The sequence below is a fragment of the Sorghum bicolor genome, chromosome 1, assembly GCF_000003195.3.
Source record: "Sorghum bicolor cultivar BTx623 chromosome 1, Sorghum_bicolor_NCBIv3, whole genome shotgun sequence".
In the NCBI taxonomy this organism is placed as follows: domain Eukaryota; kingdom Viridiplantae; phylum Streptophyta; class Magnoliopsida; order Poales; family Poaceae; genus Sorghum; species Sorghum bicolor.
In genome coordinates, this window is record NC_012870.2 from 67,380,701 (window position 1) to 67,399,586 (window position 18,886).

The 18,886-nt window shown below is 51.2% G+C and overlaps 2 protein-coding genes across 3 annotated transcripts; one reads left to right on the plus strand and one right to left on the minus strand.

Annotated features, from left to right (window-relative positions):
- On the plus strand, window positions 850-15,240 carry LOC8083686 (phospholipid-transporting ATPase 1). 2 transcript variants are annotated; one of them, XM_021445821.1, is made up of 7 exons: window positions 850-2,812; window positions 4,029-4,338; window positions 12,865-13,549; window positions 13,625-13,748; window positions 13,837-14,056; window positions 14,138-14,596; window positions 14,676-15,240. In XM_021445821.1, the coding sequence occupies exons 1-7, from the start codon at window positions 1,135-1,137 to the stop codon at window positions 14,884-14,886; spliced, it is 3,687 nt and encodes a 1,228-aa protein (XP_021301496.1). In that variant the 5' UTR covers window positions 850-1,134; the 3' UTR covers window positions 14,887-15,240. The 2 variants fall into 2 exon arrangements, with proteins under 2 accessions (XP_021301496.1, XP_002465334.1); XM_002465289.2 differs by lacking the exons at window positions 850-2,812; window positions 4,029-4,338 and adding exons at window positions 4,383-12,001; window positions 12,086-12,392 and having other exon boundaries at window positions 14,676-15,100.
- LOC8083687 (ricin B-like lectin R40G2) lies at window positions 17,436-18,342 on the minus strand. Its single transcript, XM_021452866.1, has 4 exons — window positions 18,307-18,342; window positions 18,070-18,198; window positions 17,791-17,922; window positions 17,436-17,672 (listed from the first exon to the last, which is right to left on the minus strand). The coding sequence occupies exons 1-4, from the start codon at window positions 18,340-18,342 to the stop codon at window positions 17,436-17,438; spliced, it is 534 nt and encodes a 177-aa protein (XP_021308541.1).

The following is an 18,886-nucleotide window of genomic DNA, read 5'->3' on the forward strand; positions in this document are numbered from 1 at the left end:
TCGCAAATATAGCAAGGGGAGCCTCTCAAATGCCAAGTTTACTAAAATGGCAAACCCGTTTGCAAAACCGTTGGAGGAGTGTTTTTTACCTTTTTGCTAAATAACACAAATGCCAAACTAGAATGGCAAACCGTTGGAGATGCTTTTAGTTGGCATTTAGCTAACAACCAGCTAAATCATTACCTGGACCTGTTTGGATCCAAAAATACTAATTATTAGCAGATAATACAAAGTGCACTATCAAGCATATTTCACAATGAATTTAATAACAATTTTGATATTGTAGACGTTCATGCATTTTTTGGGAACTTTATTAAAGTTAGAAAAGTCAACTTATAGGATAAACTAAAACAACTTACTCCATCTAGTCAAACATACTTATCATATTTGACTTCGGACCATCTTCTATACATAACTTTGGCTACTATATTCTTATAATCCTCTAAATTTGTGAGATTTTGCAAGTAATTTTCAATACAAATATAGGCATATATTTTGTATGTTTCTAAACTAAATGTTTCAACAAATTGTTAGGGCTTGTGGTTTCTATGGTATAATTTAATCTTATCATAAACAATTTTTTTTGTTAAAGCCGAGCTGAAACTATTTTTGCTAATTTATTATGAGAGAAAAATATTATATCATAGACGGAGAAGTAGCGCTATACAGGTAATTGAAATGCCGTGAACCGCGTCCACGCGCAGCCAGGGCAGGCGAGAAATCAAACGCTGACGCATTCCGGTCAATTCGTGCGCCCGCCAGCCATCCACTGACTTGTTCCTCCTTTTCCCCCCCTGGTGTGGTATTGTACACCTCTCACTTCCTGCAGCACGAGACATCCACGTCCCTTCTTGGCATCCTGAGCTCTCCTCTCCCGCTCCCGGAAGCAACAGTGGAACAGTCTCATCGCGCTTCAGCCACTTCAACCCCCCCTTCGAACTCCCCGCCAGTTCCCTGCAAACGACCAAGCGACCACTCCAACAACTTGGCCGTCTCTTGTAAACTCCAGCCAGGACAAAACCAAGTGATGATCCCTTCTTGTTCCGCAACATCGCTGATTCCAATCCTATCTGCGCGCCGCGCTGCTTAGTTGGCGGCAGCGAGTACGAAGCACCCAACCAGGAGCGCACCAGCATGCGACCGGAGCAGCCATCGCCCACTCCGCCGCTGCCGCCGTCACAACAGACGGAGGAAGCGGCGGGAGCACCAGGAATGGACGTGCCCACCAGGCTGCCGGACCCGGTGCCGTCGCCGATTCTGAGGCCCGCGTCTGCCAACTCCATGAGGCGGACGCGGTCGCTGCGGTCCCTCATGGCCGACTCGCCGTCCGTCACCTTCGCAACCAATAACCTCCGGTCGGGCTCCAAGGCCGAGTCCACGGCGTCGTCGCTCGAGAGCTTCCGGTTCCACCGCGACGGGTCCGCGTCGGGGACCCCCGCCTCTGGGCTCGGGCGGGTGTCCACCAGCAGGCGGTCCGCGTCCGAGCGCGCCGGCTCGCAGCGCGACCTCCGCGACGAGGACGCCCGGTTCGTGTACATCAACGACGCGGAGCGCACGAACGCGCCGCCGGCGGGGCTCCCCGACAACTCCATCCACACCACCAAGTACACCGTCCTCACCTTCCTCCCGCGCAACCTCTACGAGCAGTTCCACCGGGTGGCCTACCTCTACTTCCTCGTCCTGGTGGCGCTGAACATGGTGCCGCAGCTCGGCGTGCTCTCGCCGGCCGCGGCCGTGCTCCCGCTGGCGTTCGTGCTCGGCGTGACGGCGGTGAAGGACGCGTACGAGGACTGGAGGCGGCACCGGTCCGACAAGAACGAGAACAACCGAACGGCGTCGGTGCTGGTGGGCGGCGTGTTCGTGCCCAAGTGCTGGAAGGAGGTGCAGGTCGGGGAGGTGCTGCGCGTGGTGGCCAACGAGACGCTGCCGTGCGACATGGTGCTGCTGTCGACGAGCGACCCCACGGGCGTCGCCTACGTGCAGACCATCAACCTCGACGGTGAGTCCAACCTCAAGACGCGGTACGCCAAGCAGGAGACGATGCCCACGCCGGCGGAGGCGCTGGCGGGGGTCATCAAGTGCGAGAGGCCCAACCGCAACATCTACGGCTTCCTCGCCACGGTCGACATCGACGGCCGCCGCGCCGTCTCGCTCGGCCCCTCCAACATCGTGCTCCGTGGGTGCGAGCTCAAGAACACGGCCTGGGCCGTCGGCGTGGCCGTCTACACCGGCCGGGACACCAAGGTGATGCTCAACAGCTCCGGGGCGCCGTCCAAGCGCAGCCGCCTGGAGACGCACATGAACCGCGAGACCATCATGCTCGCCGTCGTCCTCTTCCTCCTCTGCACCATCGTGTCGCTGCTCGCGGGCATCTGGCTCGGCGATCATGGCGACGAGCTCGGGGTGATCCCCTTCTTCCGCAAGAGGGACTTCTCCGACAAGGACAAACCGAACGCCACGTACAACTGGTACGGGGCGGGCGCGGAGGTGGCCTTCAGCTTCATGAAGTCGGTGATCCAGTTCCAGGTGATGATCCCCATCGCGCTGTACATCTCCATGGAGATCGTCAGGGTCGGGCAGGCTTTCTTCATGGTGCAGGACAAGCACATGTTCGACGACAAGCGGCAGGCCAAGTTCCAGTGCCGCGCGCTCAACATCAACGAGGACCTGGGGCAGATCAAGTACGTCTTCTCCGACAAGACCGGCACGCTCACCGAGAACCGGATGGAGTTCCGGTGCGCCAGCGTGCACGGCGCCGACTTCAGCGATACTGCCGCCGGCGGCGGCGACGACGACGGGCATTCCGTGACCGGTAAGCAGCATTCAGTTACTTCGTCCAATTGGACAGATATTCTCATTCATTCAGTTTGGTTGACTAGTCACCGCGGTTTTAGCATTGTCAAACAGAATTAAAAAATACGCTCTGTTTCGTTGACACTTGTCCGTTGCAAACTTGCGATGCTAAAATTGTCACCACGCTCCATTTCCAGCGCACGAATCCGCTAGAATGAGGGTTCTGATAACGCTGACCAACAAATTGATGCCGCTGCCACTCTAGTGCGGTTTCCTCTGTGCGCCGTTTTATAACTACAAGCTCAAGCGAACAAGAACCAACTAGAGATTGTGACAATTTCACAGTTCATGTCCCTCTAGCTTATTCAAACAGGCCGATAGCTTTTAATAATCTCCAGTCCAGGTTGTGACAATTTCACAATTCATCTCCCTCTAGCTTTCGTCAACTTTTACGGTCCACAGTCTAGTAACCAGTTTTTCGTAATCTCTATTTTAATCATGCTACACTGTTCACCGTAATCCATGCTATACTGTTCGCCGTAATCAGCTTTAATCATGCGCCTTCGAATGCACTTTTCGACCCACACGGGCAAAAGTCTCTCCCTTCATACAGTGATTCAGGCAAAAGTATACGAAACTGAGATTTCTGAAACTTTTGGCTCTTCTTTTAATCACAGGGAGTGGATTGAAAAGGCCATGAGATCGCTGCAGCTTTTGTTGCCATTTGACCGTCCGTCCTGGTCAATGACCATCCATCCTTGCAACGCCAATGATCACACGGTCCAACCACGCGAACGACATATTATTGTAGGATCGCTAATTGCCCTAGCTCACATGCCTATCTGATAGGAATTAACAAACCTTCCCAACTAATCCATCACCTATCTAATTCTAGTCTCTCATTGTTTATGGATTCCGATGTCTCGATAACTCGATAGCGATGAATCGTCATCATTCATTTGTTTACCTGGACATGGAGCCTGACATGGTCGAAAGATGAGCAATTACCGGCCAAATGAGTGCGTCAGGACTCATGAGATTTGTTTTTTTTTTTAAATCTCATTCGATTGCTGTCGTCTGTCCACCATGTCATGACTAATGAGATTTATTTTTTAAAAAAATCACGTTTCGTTAGAAACAACAGCTATGCCAACATTTCTCAGTTTCAGCAAATGTGCAGTGCCAAAATTTCTGAACCTGAGAATTTTTCTGTGTTGCGCTTGCGCCTTGATCAGGGGAGGACGGCGTTGTGCTGCGGCCGAAGACGGCCGTGAAGACGGACCCCAAGCTGGTGGCGCTGCTCAAGGACGGGGCCGGCGCGACCGCCGACCGCGCCCGCGACTTCTTCCTGACGCTGGCGACGTGCAACACCATCGTGCCGATGATCGTGGCCGACGAGGCCGCGGCGGGTGCGAGGCTGCTGGAGTACCAGGGCGAGTCCCCCGACGAGCAGGCGCTGGTGTACGCCGCCGCGGCGTACGGGTACACGCTCGTGGAGCGCACCTCCGGCCACATCACCGTCGACGTCTTCGGCTCCAGGCAAAGGTACGTGCTGCTGTTCGCCCTAGCTACATACCCGTCAATCACCTGCAAATTATTGCTTCAGCTTGCTGCTAGTATTAGATTACTGTTTTGGTGAATTGTTTGCTTGCTTTTGAGTTGATCGCGTTGCGGTTACACTGGTGAATGCACACGCTTTTAGCCCCTCTTTGTCCAGTTTTCTGTTGCTCTGGATAGTGCATAATTGGGCGGCGCGATGGGACTGATAGCAACGCGTAGGCAGGTGCCGGGATTGATTGCATCGCATGAGACAAGGGGGAAAGAAACATACGAGGAATATGTTTTTCTTTTCCCACAATGGTGTCACCAAAATCTCGGGCCCGTTCCGGCCTAATACGTCCTTTTTTTTTTTCTATCTGCATCTGTGATCAGCGATAGGAGACTGCTCATCAACTGCTCCACTTCGCTAGAGAGAGGGCAAACAGAGGACACCTGCATGCCCATAGATGATGCTAGCATACCCCGGCGTAGCACACCGGCAGATTGGCCATTGGAAATCGTCGCCCCAGTTCCCAGCTATTCCATGCACGCAGGGACCACTGGGGCACCACGTTTTTCAGGCCAGGGCACTGTGCTGCTTCGACGCTGAACATCTTTCAGCATGGCGACGCGCAGAATCAGAGTTTGTTCCGTGGAGTGGTTGCTGGTTGGTAGTAGTGCGGTGGCTCAAAGCCGCCAGCCATCACGGGACTATGATTTAGTTGGTCCTTAGGGCTTTTTCCTATGGAATGATCAGGTGGCGGCTTCGTTACGAGAACTGCCAAAACCGTCGGCTTCCATCAGGCATGCGGAGGCATCGGCATCGGTATCGGAAGAGAGAATAGAAGATTCAAACTAGCGACCTTTCTAGCCTTTTTTAGCCTCAAACGCCAGCCAAGTCTGAAAGTGACGAGGACTATATATTCTTAAAAATCTGGGCCCAGCTGTTACTTGCTCCTCCTACAAATCATTTCAGAAATCAGAAGCCTGAAGCTATAGCCTGTTGACGCTGCGGTATGCATGCATAGTTTTTGGTTTTGCATGTACCACGCCACGCGTAGTTGCAATAATTCCAGCTAGGTATCAGATCAGCGCATCGGCACGTTTAGGTGAGCGAGAATGGTGCGCTGGATTTGACAGGACCTAGCACGCTGGCCACGCCTTCAGCAATCAATTCCGATAGGGAAAAACAAAGTAGATGAAATGATCACGAAATCTTTCAACCCCATCTAGAAGTGCATTTCCGATAGAGAAAAAACTAGACGATGAAATGATCACGAAATCTTTCAAGTTTCAACCCCATCTAGAAGTGCATCATCATCATCCTCCTCCTCTCAGTTAATGGACGACATGTGCGACGAGCGAAGACTTAAAAAGAGTGGAAGCCATCGACGTGTCAACTCCCAGATTGGATCGCCGAAGCTTCTACTGGCTTACATGCGGGGCCCGCGTGCGCCAACGCACACGGGATGTGCGTGCCATTCACATGTGCGCCGTGCGGGCTTAGACCCTTCGCCGGGTTGCTTCCACGATTATAATCAAGCCCCGTCATCATCGGCTGATCGCGCCCATTGAATAGTACAGTACATCACGCACCAAATCTCATTATATATCTAAACAAATCACGCAACAAATCTATCTTTTTCTGGGAGTATAACTAGCTAGGAAAACAAATCTGAAAATAGTTCTGACCAAGTCAAACCAGGCCCGGTGACGGGCCCACGGGCCATGGCAACAACGCCACCAGCACGGCCTTTTCGGGTGGCGCGGGCGCGGCCAGGATTTGACCGTTCGGTCGGCGGCGCGGGGGCGGGCGGGCGGCGCTCGATGGGAACCAGACGACGGCCGGGATGCTCCCGTGCTCCACAAGCCATATCGCGCCCCCACTGCTGGCCGCGCCCCAAACACGAACACGAACAGGCCCCCAGACCGGACGGACCGCGCCCACGAGTCACGACTCGCGACCACGAGGTTTCCAAAAATTCTCCGTCCTGGCCTGTAACCTGTTGCCAACCAAGCGGCCGCGCGACACGGACACGGACACTGTGACGCGCACGGGCGCGGCCGGCGGCCCCTCTGCCCTGCCTGCTTCACCCGGCCGCCGGCCGCCAGATGTCGCGCGCGTAAGGGGGACCCTCCCGCCCGCGCGCTGCCGTGCTGCGCTTGCGTGGCTGGCGGGCCGGCGTGATGGACCAAGACTTGGTGCGCTAGCAAGTATTATAATAGGCTGTAAGCTGGCTAAATACTGAGGTGGAGAGGAGAGAGAGGAGAAGCGGGCTGTAAGCTTACAGCCAGCTTAGGCACAGGAACGAAGGAACTTTGTGAGAGAGATAAGTGAGCCATATATTAATAGTGAATAGCTAACTATTTTATAGGTGGGTTAGGAGAAGGCTATAAAAAAACCTTACAGACAGCAAATACTTGCTCTACCTGTGCCCTCCGCACGTTGGTCGATCGTTGCTGGGGCGGAGTTGGCGTTGGCGTGCCGTGTAGGACGGAGCGAGGCTCCGGCGAGACTTTCAGACTTGGCAGGTTTACTGTGCTTGCCATTGTTCACCCGACGTTGATTAGTCTTGAGCTTCACCGTCACCGATGGCGTGTCAGCTGCAGTGGGTTCACAGGAGAGAATTACAAGGTCAAGCTGTTGACCGTTGCGAGGCCAAGGGCGCAATGTAACCCTGCAGCAAGCTTGTACAAATCTGCTATTTATGAGTTCTGATAGCACGTGTGCGCCTAACTTTTCCAGCGCCCTGGTTTGTTAAGCGGTCCAGGCTTCCAGTTTTTTTTCTTTTAGCTGCGGGTTTGACTTTGGTTTAAATTAGTGTTAGTGGTACAGCCACCGCATGATTCCAAGAGATCCTTTCCTTGATCACATCTTCATCATATAAGGTTGTCTTTTGCACTCTATTAGTTTTTAGCTGGTCAATTCTCTGGACAACTCACAACGCGGGATCGGAGAGATACTCCATACAGATGAACTTTCTTCGCGTCAAACATGCATGCATGAACTTGATTCACAAGAAACCCAATTACTTGATAATAACGGAAAAACACATGAGTATTCTCCAATGTACACGATCAACGTTGGTTAGTAAGACGAGGGGGGGATATTTTAATAAATACGGAAATTTCCTCATGCCAAACCTGTTGCTATCGGTAGAAGCCTGTTTATTAGTGTCTGCTCTTTTCCTGGAAAAGAGAACTGCAGAACTGACCAACCAGGTTCTGCATATGAAGGAAAGGAAAGAAATGGCACATTATTTAATCTGTCCTCTTCTACTAGCTCGGTCGTTCGTCGTACAAGAAAGCTCTGATTCATCGTCCATATGCATGCAGAATAAAATCCACGGATAGTATATGGATTAAATAAACTCCAATCATAAAGTTCTGGCTGCAGAGATGTAATTTTTTTTAATGAAATCTCTATCTACTGTAGTAGGATATGGCGTGGTCAGTTCGTAGTGGGGTTGGGTCGGTCGTCCACCCAGCCGCCCAAAACTCTGAAGTTGAGGACGATGCCTACAGTGCCACATCTCTTCACGAATTCAAGTCCGCACAGTGCACGTTCATTTTATGGCACAAGTACACGTACTGTGGCCAATTGATATACTGTGTGCTCCGTATGTACAGCATCAGTTGACGGCCCATTCCTTCATCCAGGGAGCCAACACACCAGTATCCTCCAATCCATGTTTCACGAAACCTGCATCGATCGATCACGATGCCTCGAAAAAAAAACGTGTTCCTCTGCCACACACACACACACACACACTAGTTCTCCTAGTCATCAGTCATCAGCGGACCACTCAAAGCACAAGTTTCCTTTTTATCAAAGGTACCAAAGAAAACGTCAGGCACTGCTGCCAGCCAGCCTGCCACGCTCTGATCGGGTGATGGTACTGTAGGAGTACTCCGGAACGTCTGAAAAAATATTTTACCACACCGTCATCTCACCTATCCGGTCGAATTGTTTTTTAGAAACCAATAGAACCATGCAAGCTCAGCCAAGAGCTTTGCACGTTTTTTTAAGCGTATAGTATCATGCATGGCCCGTGGCATCGGTCGTGGGACTTGGACAGGGCGTCGGAAGTCCAGTGGCGCAACGCAAGCACGGTCGTCACGCACGGCATGATCGGGTTCTAGAAAGCGGACGCGAGGGATCGATGGGATGACCTGCCACTGCCACTCCCGCCACGAAGTTTACAGGGCGCTAATGGACCTAGTTTATGCGCGGGAAAAGTCCCTTTCGGTCGTTAAGCCTTAGTTAGAGGGGAGGCGGCTTCATGTCAACTGCTCCCTGCCCGAGCGCAGCCGCTTGCTTGTCCGCAAGTTGACCCCCGGCGGCTTATAGTTGTTAACGGAAGCTTTGTGCGTGGCTTATCGTGTGGATTAGGAGCAGCTCCCTGACAAGATTCTCTACTGGTAGAATAATAATAGGGGCCGGGCCCGGATATTATACACGTCAACTTGTTCTGTTTTAGCGTGATCGCAAGCCTAGCCTGCCGTGATTTCGAATCGAATTCAAAATGGTGGAGCCTACGTGCGGGCACAGCAAAAGTCAGCAAGTCAGAGATCCTATTTTCCGTAATGGTACAATACAATACATCCTTGTGTGATTGCCGTGCAAGTCATGCAAATCTCTCCCACTTTTGTTTTCTTTTTTTTTTCCTAGAACGGTTTATGATCAAGACGTGGAGCTGTTTAAAGCACGATGAGCACATAGCAGGGTAATTCATGCATAGTAAATAATATTACTGTTCACTGATTTATTGTTACAAAAAATATTGTTGAATGACTGGCTGATACGGACGTGTAGAACAACCGATGAAAAAAACATTCCTTAGCACTTTGCTCAGCTGATTAAGATGTTTATACCTAAAAAAACATATATCCTACTTGCCGCGCCCTATATAATCATCAATTCATCATATCCCTGTAATATATATTTTGGCTTTTAAAAAAGTCTCTGCAATAGCGGCTATAGATGGTGTTGCCTTGGAACTGGAAGCTTAAGCACGAAGGGAAGCTTTTCTTGATCCCTGAATAGGATGTGAAGCCTTTTCTCAGCCAGGAAAAGATTAAAGATTTAAGGAGCAGCGCAATCACAGTACTCCTTTGCATCAACAACACCATGCAGATAGACCTGAGGTTTAACAAATCAGGACCCACGCGCGCGAAAAAGGAAGCATCAGTCACCCATCCGTTCTGGCTTTCGGATCGGAAGGTTCAAGATGGATGGATCTCCTCCGCCCACGACACGAAGCAGACGCCGCCGGCCGGGGCCGGGCCGGCACCGGCGCCCCAGGCACCAAACCGCCGGAAACAAAGGCTTGTTTAGTGGCCGCCGCGAAAGCGAAACCCCTCGCCGCCCGGCCCCCACGGCACGCGCACGGAGGCCGCGCGGCCGCCCGCTCCCGTCCATCCTTGACTAGCGCGCAACCTGATTTCTCCGCGATTTGCTAGGATGATTAGCAAGGAAAACGGGGTCAAAGAAATCCAAACAAGTCCGGCGCGCGTTAGCCCCATCCGCTTGTCGATTTTCTCTGTCCCGTCAAGTGGGGCGGAGCAGAGATGAGATCCACAGAAGCTTCCACGGGGACGGACAGTCAGAGAGGGGAGGAGCGTCACTAAATTCATTATTCCCAGGCCCTGCTTAATTAGTGATTCTGCGGCAGATTCGGCCAGGAGGCTTAATAATCATTCAAAGAACAGAAACCCAATGCTATTGCTGGCTGGCACGCAGGCGAGCGGAGCACGCAGTCACGAAAGTCTTCGAGCTCCACCTCTCCCTTGCCTGTCTCTCCTACAAACGGTGCCGTCTCCCCGTCGTCCTCACCAACTCCCCCTGCCAGATTTTAAGCGCCATATAGCCAACGATCCACTTCTTCTCCCTTCCTTTCCGTCGGCGTTTCGCTTCCTCCTCCTCCTCCACGGCCTGCGGAAGCTGGCGCCTGATGAAAATCCAATCTTTAATGCGCCAGTCACCCTAGTTACTCCCAGGCGTCCACAACTCGGCCAACCACCGGCGCCTCCCAACTCCTCCTCCTCGCTTGCTTTTACCTGCCAAAACCCAAACTCGTCTTCCGTCAGACTCGACTCTGCTCGTCTCCCTCCCTCCCCTGTTCGCTCACCCGACCGAACACGGCGACCGTCGCCCGACCCAGACCCGCCGCTCCGAAACCCGACTTTCGCGCGCGCGCCGGGAGCGGCATGCTCGGGAACGCGGGGGCTGGGACTCCGCGGCGGCCCACGCTAGTCTGACGCCGCGCTCGGTCAGCAGCGCCCCACGCCTCGCGCTCGCCCGCCATGGCCGACGACCACGGGTCGTCGCGGCACATGTCGGCGTCGCAGAAGGAGCTGGGCGACGAGGACGCCCGCGTGGTGCGCGTGGGCGACCCCGCGCGCACCAACGAGCGCCTCGACCTCGCGGGCAACGCCGTGCGCACCGCCAAGTACTCGCCGCTCACCTTCCTGCCGCGGAACCTCTTCGAGCAGTTCCACCGCCTCGCCTACGTCTACTTCCTCGCCATCGCCGTGCTCAACCAGCTGCCCCAGCTCGCCGTCTTCGGGCGGGGCGCCTCCGTCATGCCGCTCGCCTTCGTCCTCCTCGTCACCGCCGTCAAGGACGCGTACGAGGACTGGCGACGCCACCGCTCCGACCGCGCCGAGAACGGACGCCTCGCCGAGGTCCTCTCCCCTGACGCGCACGGGGGCGGCGCCCAGTTCGTCCCCACCGAGTGGAAGCACGTCCGCGTCGGCGACGTCGTGCGCGTCGTGTCCGACGAGTCGCTCCCGGCGGACATGGTCCTCCTCGCCACCAGCGAACCCACCGGCGTCGCCTACGTGCAGACGCTAAACCTTGACGGCGAGTCCAACCTCAAGACCCGCTACGCCAAGCAAGAGACGCTGTCCACGCCGCCCGAGCGCCTCGCCGGGGCCGTCATCCGCAGCGAGCGCCCGAACCGCAACATCTACGGCTTCCAGGCCAACCTCGAGCTCGAAGGGGAGACCCGCCGGATACCGCTAGGTCCGTCCAACATCGTGCTTCGGGGCTGCGAGCTCAAGAACACGGCATGGGCCGTCGGCGTTGTGGTGTACGCGGGGCGGGAGACCAAGGCCATGCTCAACAACGCCGGCGCGCCCAAGAAGCGCAGCCGCCTCGAGACGCACATGAACCGCGAGACGCTCTTCCTCTCTGCCATCCTCGTCGTGCTCTGCTCCATCGTCGCCGCGCTCTCCGGCGTCTGGCTGCACACCCACGAGTTGGGGCTCGAGCTCGCGCAGTTCTTCCACAAGAAGGACTACCTGCGCCTCGACAAGGACAATGACTACCGCGACTACAATTACTACGGCATCGCGGCCCAAATCGTGTTCATCTACCTCATGGCGGTCATCGTGTTCCAGATCATGATACCCATCTCGCTCTACATCTCCATGGAGCTGGTCAGGCTGGGGCAGGCCTATTTCATGATCCGAGACACGAGGCTGTACGACGAGTCCTCCAATTCGAGGTTCCAGTGCCGGGCTCTCAACATCAACGAGGACCTAGGCCAGATTAAGTGCATATTCTCCGATAAGACCGGCACGCTCACACAGAATAAGATGGAGTTCCGGTGCGCGAGCGTTGACGGTATCGATTACAGTGACATCGCACGGCAGCGGCCTCCTGGTAGTATAGCATCTCCCTTATCCCATCAATTCTTTTGATTAGGAGAGCCATCGTTGGCAATTGATTACTTTTGATTCATAACAGAGGGTGAGCGGATTTGGGCGCCAAAAATATCGGTGAACACCGATAGGGAGCTGGTGAAGTTGATCAGGGATGGGGCTGATACCGAGCAAGGGACGCAGACTCGGGAGTTCTTTCTCGCCCTGGCAACGTGCAACACCATTGTTCCCATGATCGCCGATGGTCCAGACCCTAAGAAGAAGGTGATTGATTACCAAGGCGAGTCACCGGATGAGCAGGCATTGGTCTCTGCTGCCGCGGCATATGGCTTTGTGCTAGTCGAACGAACATCAGGTCACATTGTGATCGACGTCCTTGGTGAGAAGCTGAGGTATTATTGACTGAGACATTCTTCTTGCGATAGATAATGTAGGCACTGATTGACACTTTCGGTGGGGAGCCATTCACAGATTAACAGCATTAGAAATAGGGACAACAGGAGGTGGAGTTTTCTATACTCTCAGCTACCGTTGGTTTCTGTCTTTTAGTAGATGTTGTTTGGCTGTTGCTTGCATCTTGTTTTGGGGGCTTGTAGTGCAGACTGCAGACAATTGGTGGTGTCTTTAGTTCTGAAACAGATGAAAAACTGTCTCAACTACTTTACCTGAATTAGCATAGTACCCTGAATGACTCCTGTTTTAATGCATTGATTTGCCTATTGCCTTTGTACATGCATAGGATTAGTCCTTTTTATCATCTTTTTTTTCAATTTCACCTTTTGCGTTTTGTGTGTCTCTCCAGTCTTTCCTTTTTCCTAGAATATTTGCTTAATTAATTACCTTTTTACTGGACTTGATTTGCAGATACGATGTCCTTGGTCTTCATGAGTTTGACAGCGATCGCAAGAGGATGTCTGTTATAATTGGCTGCCCTGATAAGTCTGTCAAGCTGTTTGTAAAAGGTGCAGATAGTTCGATGTTTGGAGTCATTGACAAAACTGTGAATTCAGATGTTGTCCAAGCAACAGAGAAGCATCTCCATTCATATTCATCACTAGGTCTGCGAACACTTGTCATTGGTATGCGGGAACTTAGCCAAGAAGAGTTTCAGGAGTGGCAAATGGCTTATGAAAAGGCTAGCACCGCACTACTAGGAAGAGGAAACCAACTCCGCAATGTGGCTGCCAACATCGAGACGAACTTGCGTCTATTGGGTGCCACTGGAATTGATGACAAGCTGCAGGATGGAGTACCTGAAGCAATTGAGAAACTGAGGGAAGCAGGGATTAAGGTTTGGGTGTTAACAGGTGACAAGCAAGAAACTGCCATCTCCATCGGCTATTCGTGCAAGCTTTTGACAAGGGACATGACACAGATTGTAATTAACAGTCGCTCAAGAGACTCATGCAGGAAGAGTCTAGAAGATGCAATCGCCATGGTTAACAAATACCAATCATTCTCGACAGACCCCCAACTTAGGGTGCCCCTTGCTTTGATTATTGATGGTAATAGCCTTGTCTACATTTTCGATACGGATTGGGAAGAAAAGGTATTCTATCATACTAAAATCTTAGCAACTGAGTAAATTCTATTGTCAGCAACTCATGAATTTTCAATTTTTCAGCTTTTTGAAATCGCTATAGCTTGCGACGTCGTCCTATGCTGTCGTGTAGCTCCCCTTCAGAAGGCTGGTATTGTTGATCTCATAAAGAAGCGAACAAGTGACATGACTCTAGCTATTGGAGATGGTACGCCTTCTTTAATTATATTCTAGTTCAAAACTTCATCTATGTTTTTTTTCGGGAGTCAAAAATCTGAAAAGATGCACACTTTCAGGTGCTAATGATGTATCCATGATTCAAATGGCTGACGTTGGCATTGGCATCAGTGGGCAAGAGGGAAGGCAAGCTGTAATGGCCTCAGATTTTGCCATGGGGCAATTCAGATTTTTGGTTCCTCTATTGTTGGTCCATGGCCATTGGAACTACCAGAGGATGGCCTACATGATCCTATATAACTTCTACAGAAATGCTACTTTTGTCTTTGTGCTATTCTGGTAAGCACATTGCCATAATTACTACTACTACTTGGTTCAGTCTGCATAAGGAACACATACTAATTCGTTAACCATTTTCAGGTATGTGCTTTACACTGGTTTCACCCTAACAACAGCAATAACTGAGTGGAGCAGTGTGCTATACTCTGTGATATATACTGCTGTCCCTACTATTGTTGTTGCCATTCTCGACAAGGATCTCAGCCGGCGGACATTGCTGAAGTATCCCCAACTCTATGGCCCAGGGCAGCGTGAGGAGAATTACAACCTGAGGCTATTCATATTCATCATGATAGACTCCGTCTGGCAGAGCCTTGCGTGTTTCTTCATCCCCTACCTTGCATACAGGAAGAGTATAATTGATGGTTCCAGCCTCGGAGATCTATGGACACTATCTGTTGTTATTCTTGTCAACATTCATCTGGCAATGGATGTCATCAGATGGAATTGGATTACGCATGCAGCAATATGGGGTAGCATTGCTGCAACATGGATTTGCGTCATGATCATAGATTCCATACCAACCATGCCTGGTTTCTGGTAAGCAAGCACTCTAATATTTGTTTTCTATACTAGGAAAAATATGTTCACAGTTACTGACTCGGTAATTCTATGACAGGGCAATCTATAAGGTGATGGGAACTGGGTTGTTCTGGGCACTGCTGCTTGCGGTAACTGTTGTTGGTATGATTCCTCATTTTGCCGCAAAGGCTTTCAGTGAGTACTTCATCCCCAGTGACATTCAGATTGCAAGAGAAATGGAGAAGTTGCAAGATTTCCATGATGTAACTCATCCAGAAGTTCAAATGAGTACAGTCAGTAGAGCTTAGGATAGGATTTACACAGTGATCTTTTGTTCATGAGTAGGTTAGCTCTACACCTTTCTTTGGTTCTTTTTGTTGTGTGTATAGGCAATTCTTTCAGCAGTGGGCAAGCTTTCTTGATGCTTGCTCCCTTGCCAACTATCCAAAGGATAGGTCCGTTGTACCATTCTGTGTATCCACCAGCCAAATTTTGTTGATTTACATGAAAGGAGATCGTACAGGAGTTAATTGTACAAAATAGAAACTGATCGACATGTCTTATGATTGTGTACAGTACACATTCACTGGAGTCAACTGTACAGATTCAGAAATCGCACAAGCTATGTTGCAGCCTTATAAAAGTTTCAGACTTTCAGGCCGCGTTTATGGACTCCAGTAATTTCGTAAAGAACGCTATTACAGTTGGTTCAGTTAAAGTTTTATACAAATGATAGGATAACATTACATGGACTAGGGGATTTGGAAATTCCTTCCCCTGTCGCTGTCACAAGATGCAGCTGGTCCACATCATTTTGCATAATATCAACTGGGTGAATGTTACCAGATTCGGTAGGGCTGGCCAACAGTGCGACTTCTTGTACCCCAAGGGTGCGACCTCTTGTACCCCAGGGCCCCTGATTCCAGATCGAACCATCCAAGATTAATTCCATCACCATTCATCCCAAACCGTACTGCAGGTATGACCATATATACGGGGACTACTGCTAGACCAGCCATCACGTCCTCCTTCCAAATCCACCGATCATGTACTACCGATGCTACTAAGATGCAACAGAATTACGATGACCTGCCATTACTGATGATACTGCTGCTGCTGCCAAAGGGAAATCGTGAAAACGAGTTGCACTACGACTTATGCTGCTGCTACGGGCTCAAGCCAGGCACTGGCGATGGTTTGCGGCCGGCCGGGGCGGCGCCGTGGATATACAAAGCGGTAAAAGAGAGTTCAAACCTAGAAGCCCCAAGCCCCTACTCAATGTTTGGTATTCCTTCAGACGAACAGGCAACATGTTGCGAGGTTGGTGTTTAGATTAGAATCCCTTCTTCCCTTAGTTTAAGTCAGAGTTTTTTTTAGGAGATTATAGTTTAAGTCTGAGTTGTGTGCTACCTGTTCCACGCCAGATGAAGTTGACAACCTGTTTTTACGTGAAGTTTTAAAAAGTTTGTTGACGAAGATCGGTCATACACCAGCTAGGGTTAGATCGTCCGGGTCACCACGGATCGGAGAATGCAGTGTCTGGGTCGCCAAGGACCAACGAATGTAGTCGATCGCTTATGTGACCAAGAATGATTACTTTACCAACAAACTAGCAAAGAAAACGACGAAACTCTAGCCCGGGAGGGACCCCGTCGGGGCAAGGACATCGTCATGTTGCCCTAGATCATCCCATAAGACTAAGGCGCCATCCTTGGTCGTTGGATAAGGGTACAAATATCAGTATGAGATAGAAAAATAATTTTATTTTATTTAAATATATAATTGTAAATATTGATTAGATGTTGGATATCTTAATCAACCATATACCGCTTATTTTATAAGGAGTAGGAGTTGTCTTATCTCGTTGAAAAACCGATATGGTACTATTCTTATGTCTCTCTATAGAGTTTTCTATAGTTTGGGCCAAACTATCATGGGTCAATTCTAAAATTGACTTGGGCCCAATTTAGTCATCAATCAAAAAGATATTTCAACAGCTCCTGATGTTCATTAAAATCTTATCCACTCCATGCAAGAGAACAACATAGACATGGAGGGCCCTAAACTAAGCTATGGAGGTCCACGCCTCGACCTCTACCAGAGGAGCATAGCGACACACAAGACATCAACCAATTCATCACTCATATAAATTGTCAAAACCTCTACCATTTAACCTGAGTCAACAGTATAGGCCAACAGTGCAGAGGAAGCCATTATATCAACCAAGTGATAGCCAACATAAAAGTAATAGATTGGCCAAAAAGCCTAAGAAAACCCTAGGAAAAATGCAATTCAATTAGCACAAGAAGTGTTGTCTAAGAAGTTAGGTTAACTTTAGTTCCACCACTAGCTAAATATTTTCGGCCAGCTTGCATGATCTTTTGAACAACCATTGCCAAAGCACAGGTAATGGGGGATTTGGAGTGAATCAAAGTGCAACCAAACAAGCCATTAGGTGGTTTCGTCAGATTTGGCTATCAACAAGCGGTGATCATCATGCAGGTACAGATTACATTGCTATTTCGGCCTCACATATATAAGCAGAGCAAGCAGGGACTGAAGTGTGCCTTAATAAATGAGTGTGACAAATTTATTCTGGGAAACGAAGAATTGCGGCTCATAAGCTATCGGGCCAACAGTAGTAGTTCCAGCATCTGCTGGCTACAATTTCTCAACACATAGCTCTAGAACAGTGATAACTGATGATTTTTCTTTAGCATTAAGACATCTAAACAACCTCGATCCCATTAGGCAATGAAACTTAACACTGAACGATTTGAATAAACGATTAGGATATCCAATTTGATCCGGGAACAAGAACGTATCAATCTGATAACGCCTCATCGGATACCCCAAGTCATCCATAGAACGGAACCATCTTCCACTTCTGGTTGTTGCCGCCGTTCCACGGGAAGACAAGGATGGGCGTGCCGTCGTGCGCGCCTCCGGTCTCAGGCACGGCGTTCGCCGCGTCGAGGACGACACCGACGTCGGACACGGAGCGGAGGCCGTGGTACCCCTCCCCAAGGTCCTCGCTCTGGGTCCAGAGCAGTGCCACGTCCACGGAGTCCGGACTGTGGCCGACGAGGCCAACCTGCGACGAAAAGAACATGAGAATTACCCTGCGACACGTAGCGCGGCAAAGGTTGACGACGATGACTCGTCTCGCTCGCGCGATGGAACGAGAAAAAACACGGACGGACGGGACGTACCAGCTCGCTGCCGCTGCCGCTGCCGCTGCAGCGCCGCAGCGCCTTGCCGGTGGCCCAGTTCACGAGCGCGAACGCGAGGTGTCCCTTGTCGTCCGTCACGCGGCCGGTGTTCCGAAAGCTCTGGACCCAGCACTGCATGCAGAGGCAAGGGAAACACCGTGACGCGTGAGGAACGCCCGCCGCGCTGACGACCGCTAGGTGCAGTGCAGAAGCCGAACGAACGAATGAAACGGGAAACGGGAATTGAGGGAGGAGGAGGAGCGGCGAAGGGCGATGAACCTGCCGTTTGTCCTTGTCGTCGGCGCGGGCGAGGACGGCAGTGCCGTCACGAACAGTGAGGCTCAGGTCCTGGCCGCTCTGGCACAGGATTCGCAGTGGCCGCGCGTGCTCCATGTCCTTGAACCACACCTGCGTAAAACGTAACAGAATGCAAGATGACGCACGCGTTACGCATGGGCGCCAGTTTTGCAGGTCAGGAACAACGCAAGGATCCGAGAAGCAAAGAACTCGCTGTACCTTACGTTCGTCGCGAGGGTCGGGCTTGTTTAGCATTGCCTCGCCCTCGCCGTCGACGATCGAGACGAACTTCAACTTGGACACGACAGCCACCGCGCGAGCCCGCTAGCTATGTCAGTGGGAGTATTATGATTTGTGCGGCGACGCACGATGCAGTACAGCATGGAAACTGTGGTACTGGTTCATATATACACTATGTTCTACCGTTGTTCGCTTCGTCTTCTGGAAAATGGCTTGCGATGGTTCATGTTCCTAGGCAGCATCGGGAACGTATCGCCCCGTCCTTCGTGTTCTTCTGGGAATAAATGCTACGTACTTGGAATTTGGAAATATGGAACGGAATGAATTCGTCTCCCCTATCAGAGGGTTTTGAAAGTTGGAACGACCCAGCGTAAACACCAAGAAGGCAGGGTCAACAAAGGCACCGGCCCATATGAGTTCAGGCCCAATTTAGCCCGTCGCACTGTGCCCGAACGGGAGTCTCAGTTTTCCTGGGCCTCGCGGCTTGCTGTTGCATTGCTGCTTCGGCTCTACCGGGTTGGACGTTTGACGGATCGATGGGCCGTGCCATCTCTCTCTC

What these genes read in the sequence shown, in the direction of transcription:
- LOC8083686 (XM_021445821.1), top strand. Translation starts at nt 1,135, where the DNA reads ATGCGACCGGAGCAGCCATCGCCCACTCCGCCGCTGCCGCCGTCACAA. An exon ending in TTTGTCTTTGTGCTATTCTG is followed by an intron (nt 14,057 to 14,137) that starts GTAAGCACATTG and finishes AACCATTTTCAG; the next exon opens with GTATGTGCTTTACACTGGTT. An exon ending in CCAACCATGCCTGGTTTCTG is followed by an intron (nt 14,597 to 14,675) that starts GTAAGCAAGCAC and finishes ATTCTATGACAG; the next exon opens with GGCAATCTATAAGGTGATGG.
- LOC8083687 (XM_021452866.1), bottom strand. Translation starts at nt 18,342, where the DNA reads ATGCTAAACAAGCCCGACCCTCGCGACGAACGTAAG. An exon ending in ACGACAAGGACAAACGGCAG is followed by an intron (nt 17,923 to 18,069) that starts GTTCATCGCCCT and finishes CTCTGCATGCAG; the next exon opens with TGCTGGGTCCAGAGCTTTCG. An exon ending in GCGGCAGCGGCAGCGAGCTG is followed by an intron (nt 17,673 to 17,790) that starts GTACGTCCCGTC and finishes TTTTCGTCGCAG; the next exon opens with GTTGGCCTCGTCGGCCACAG.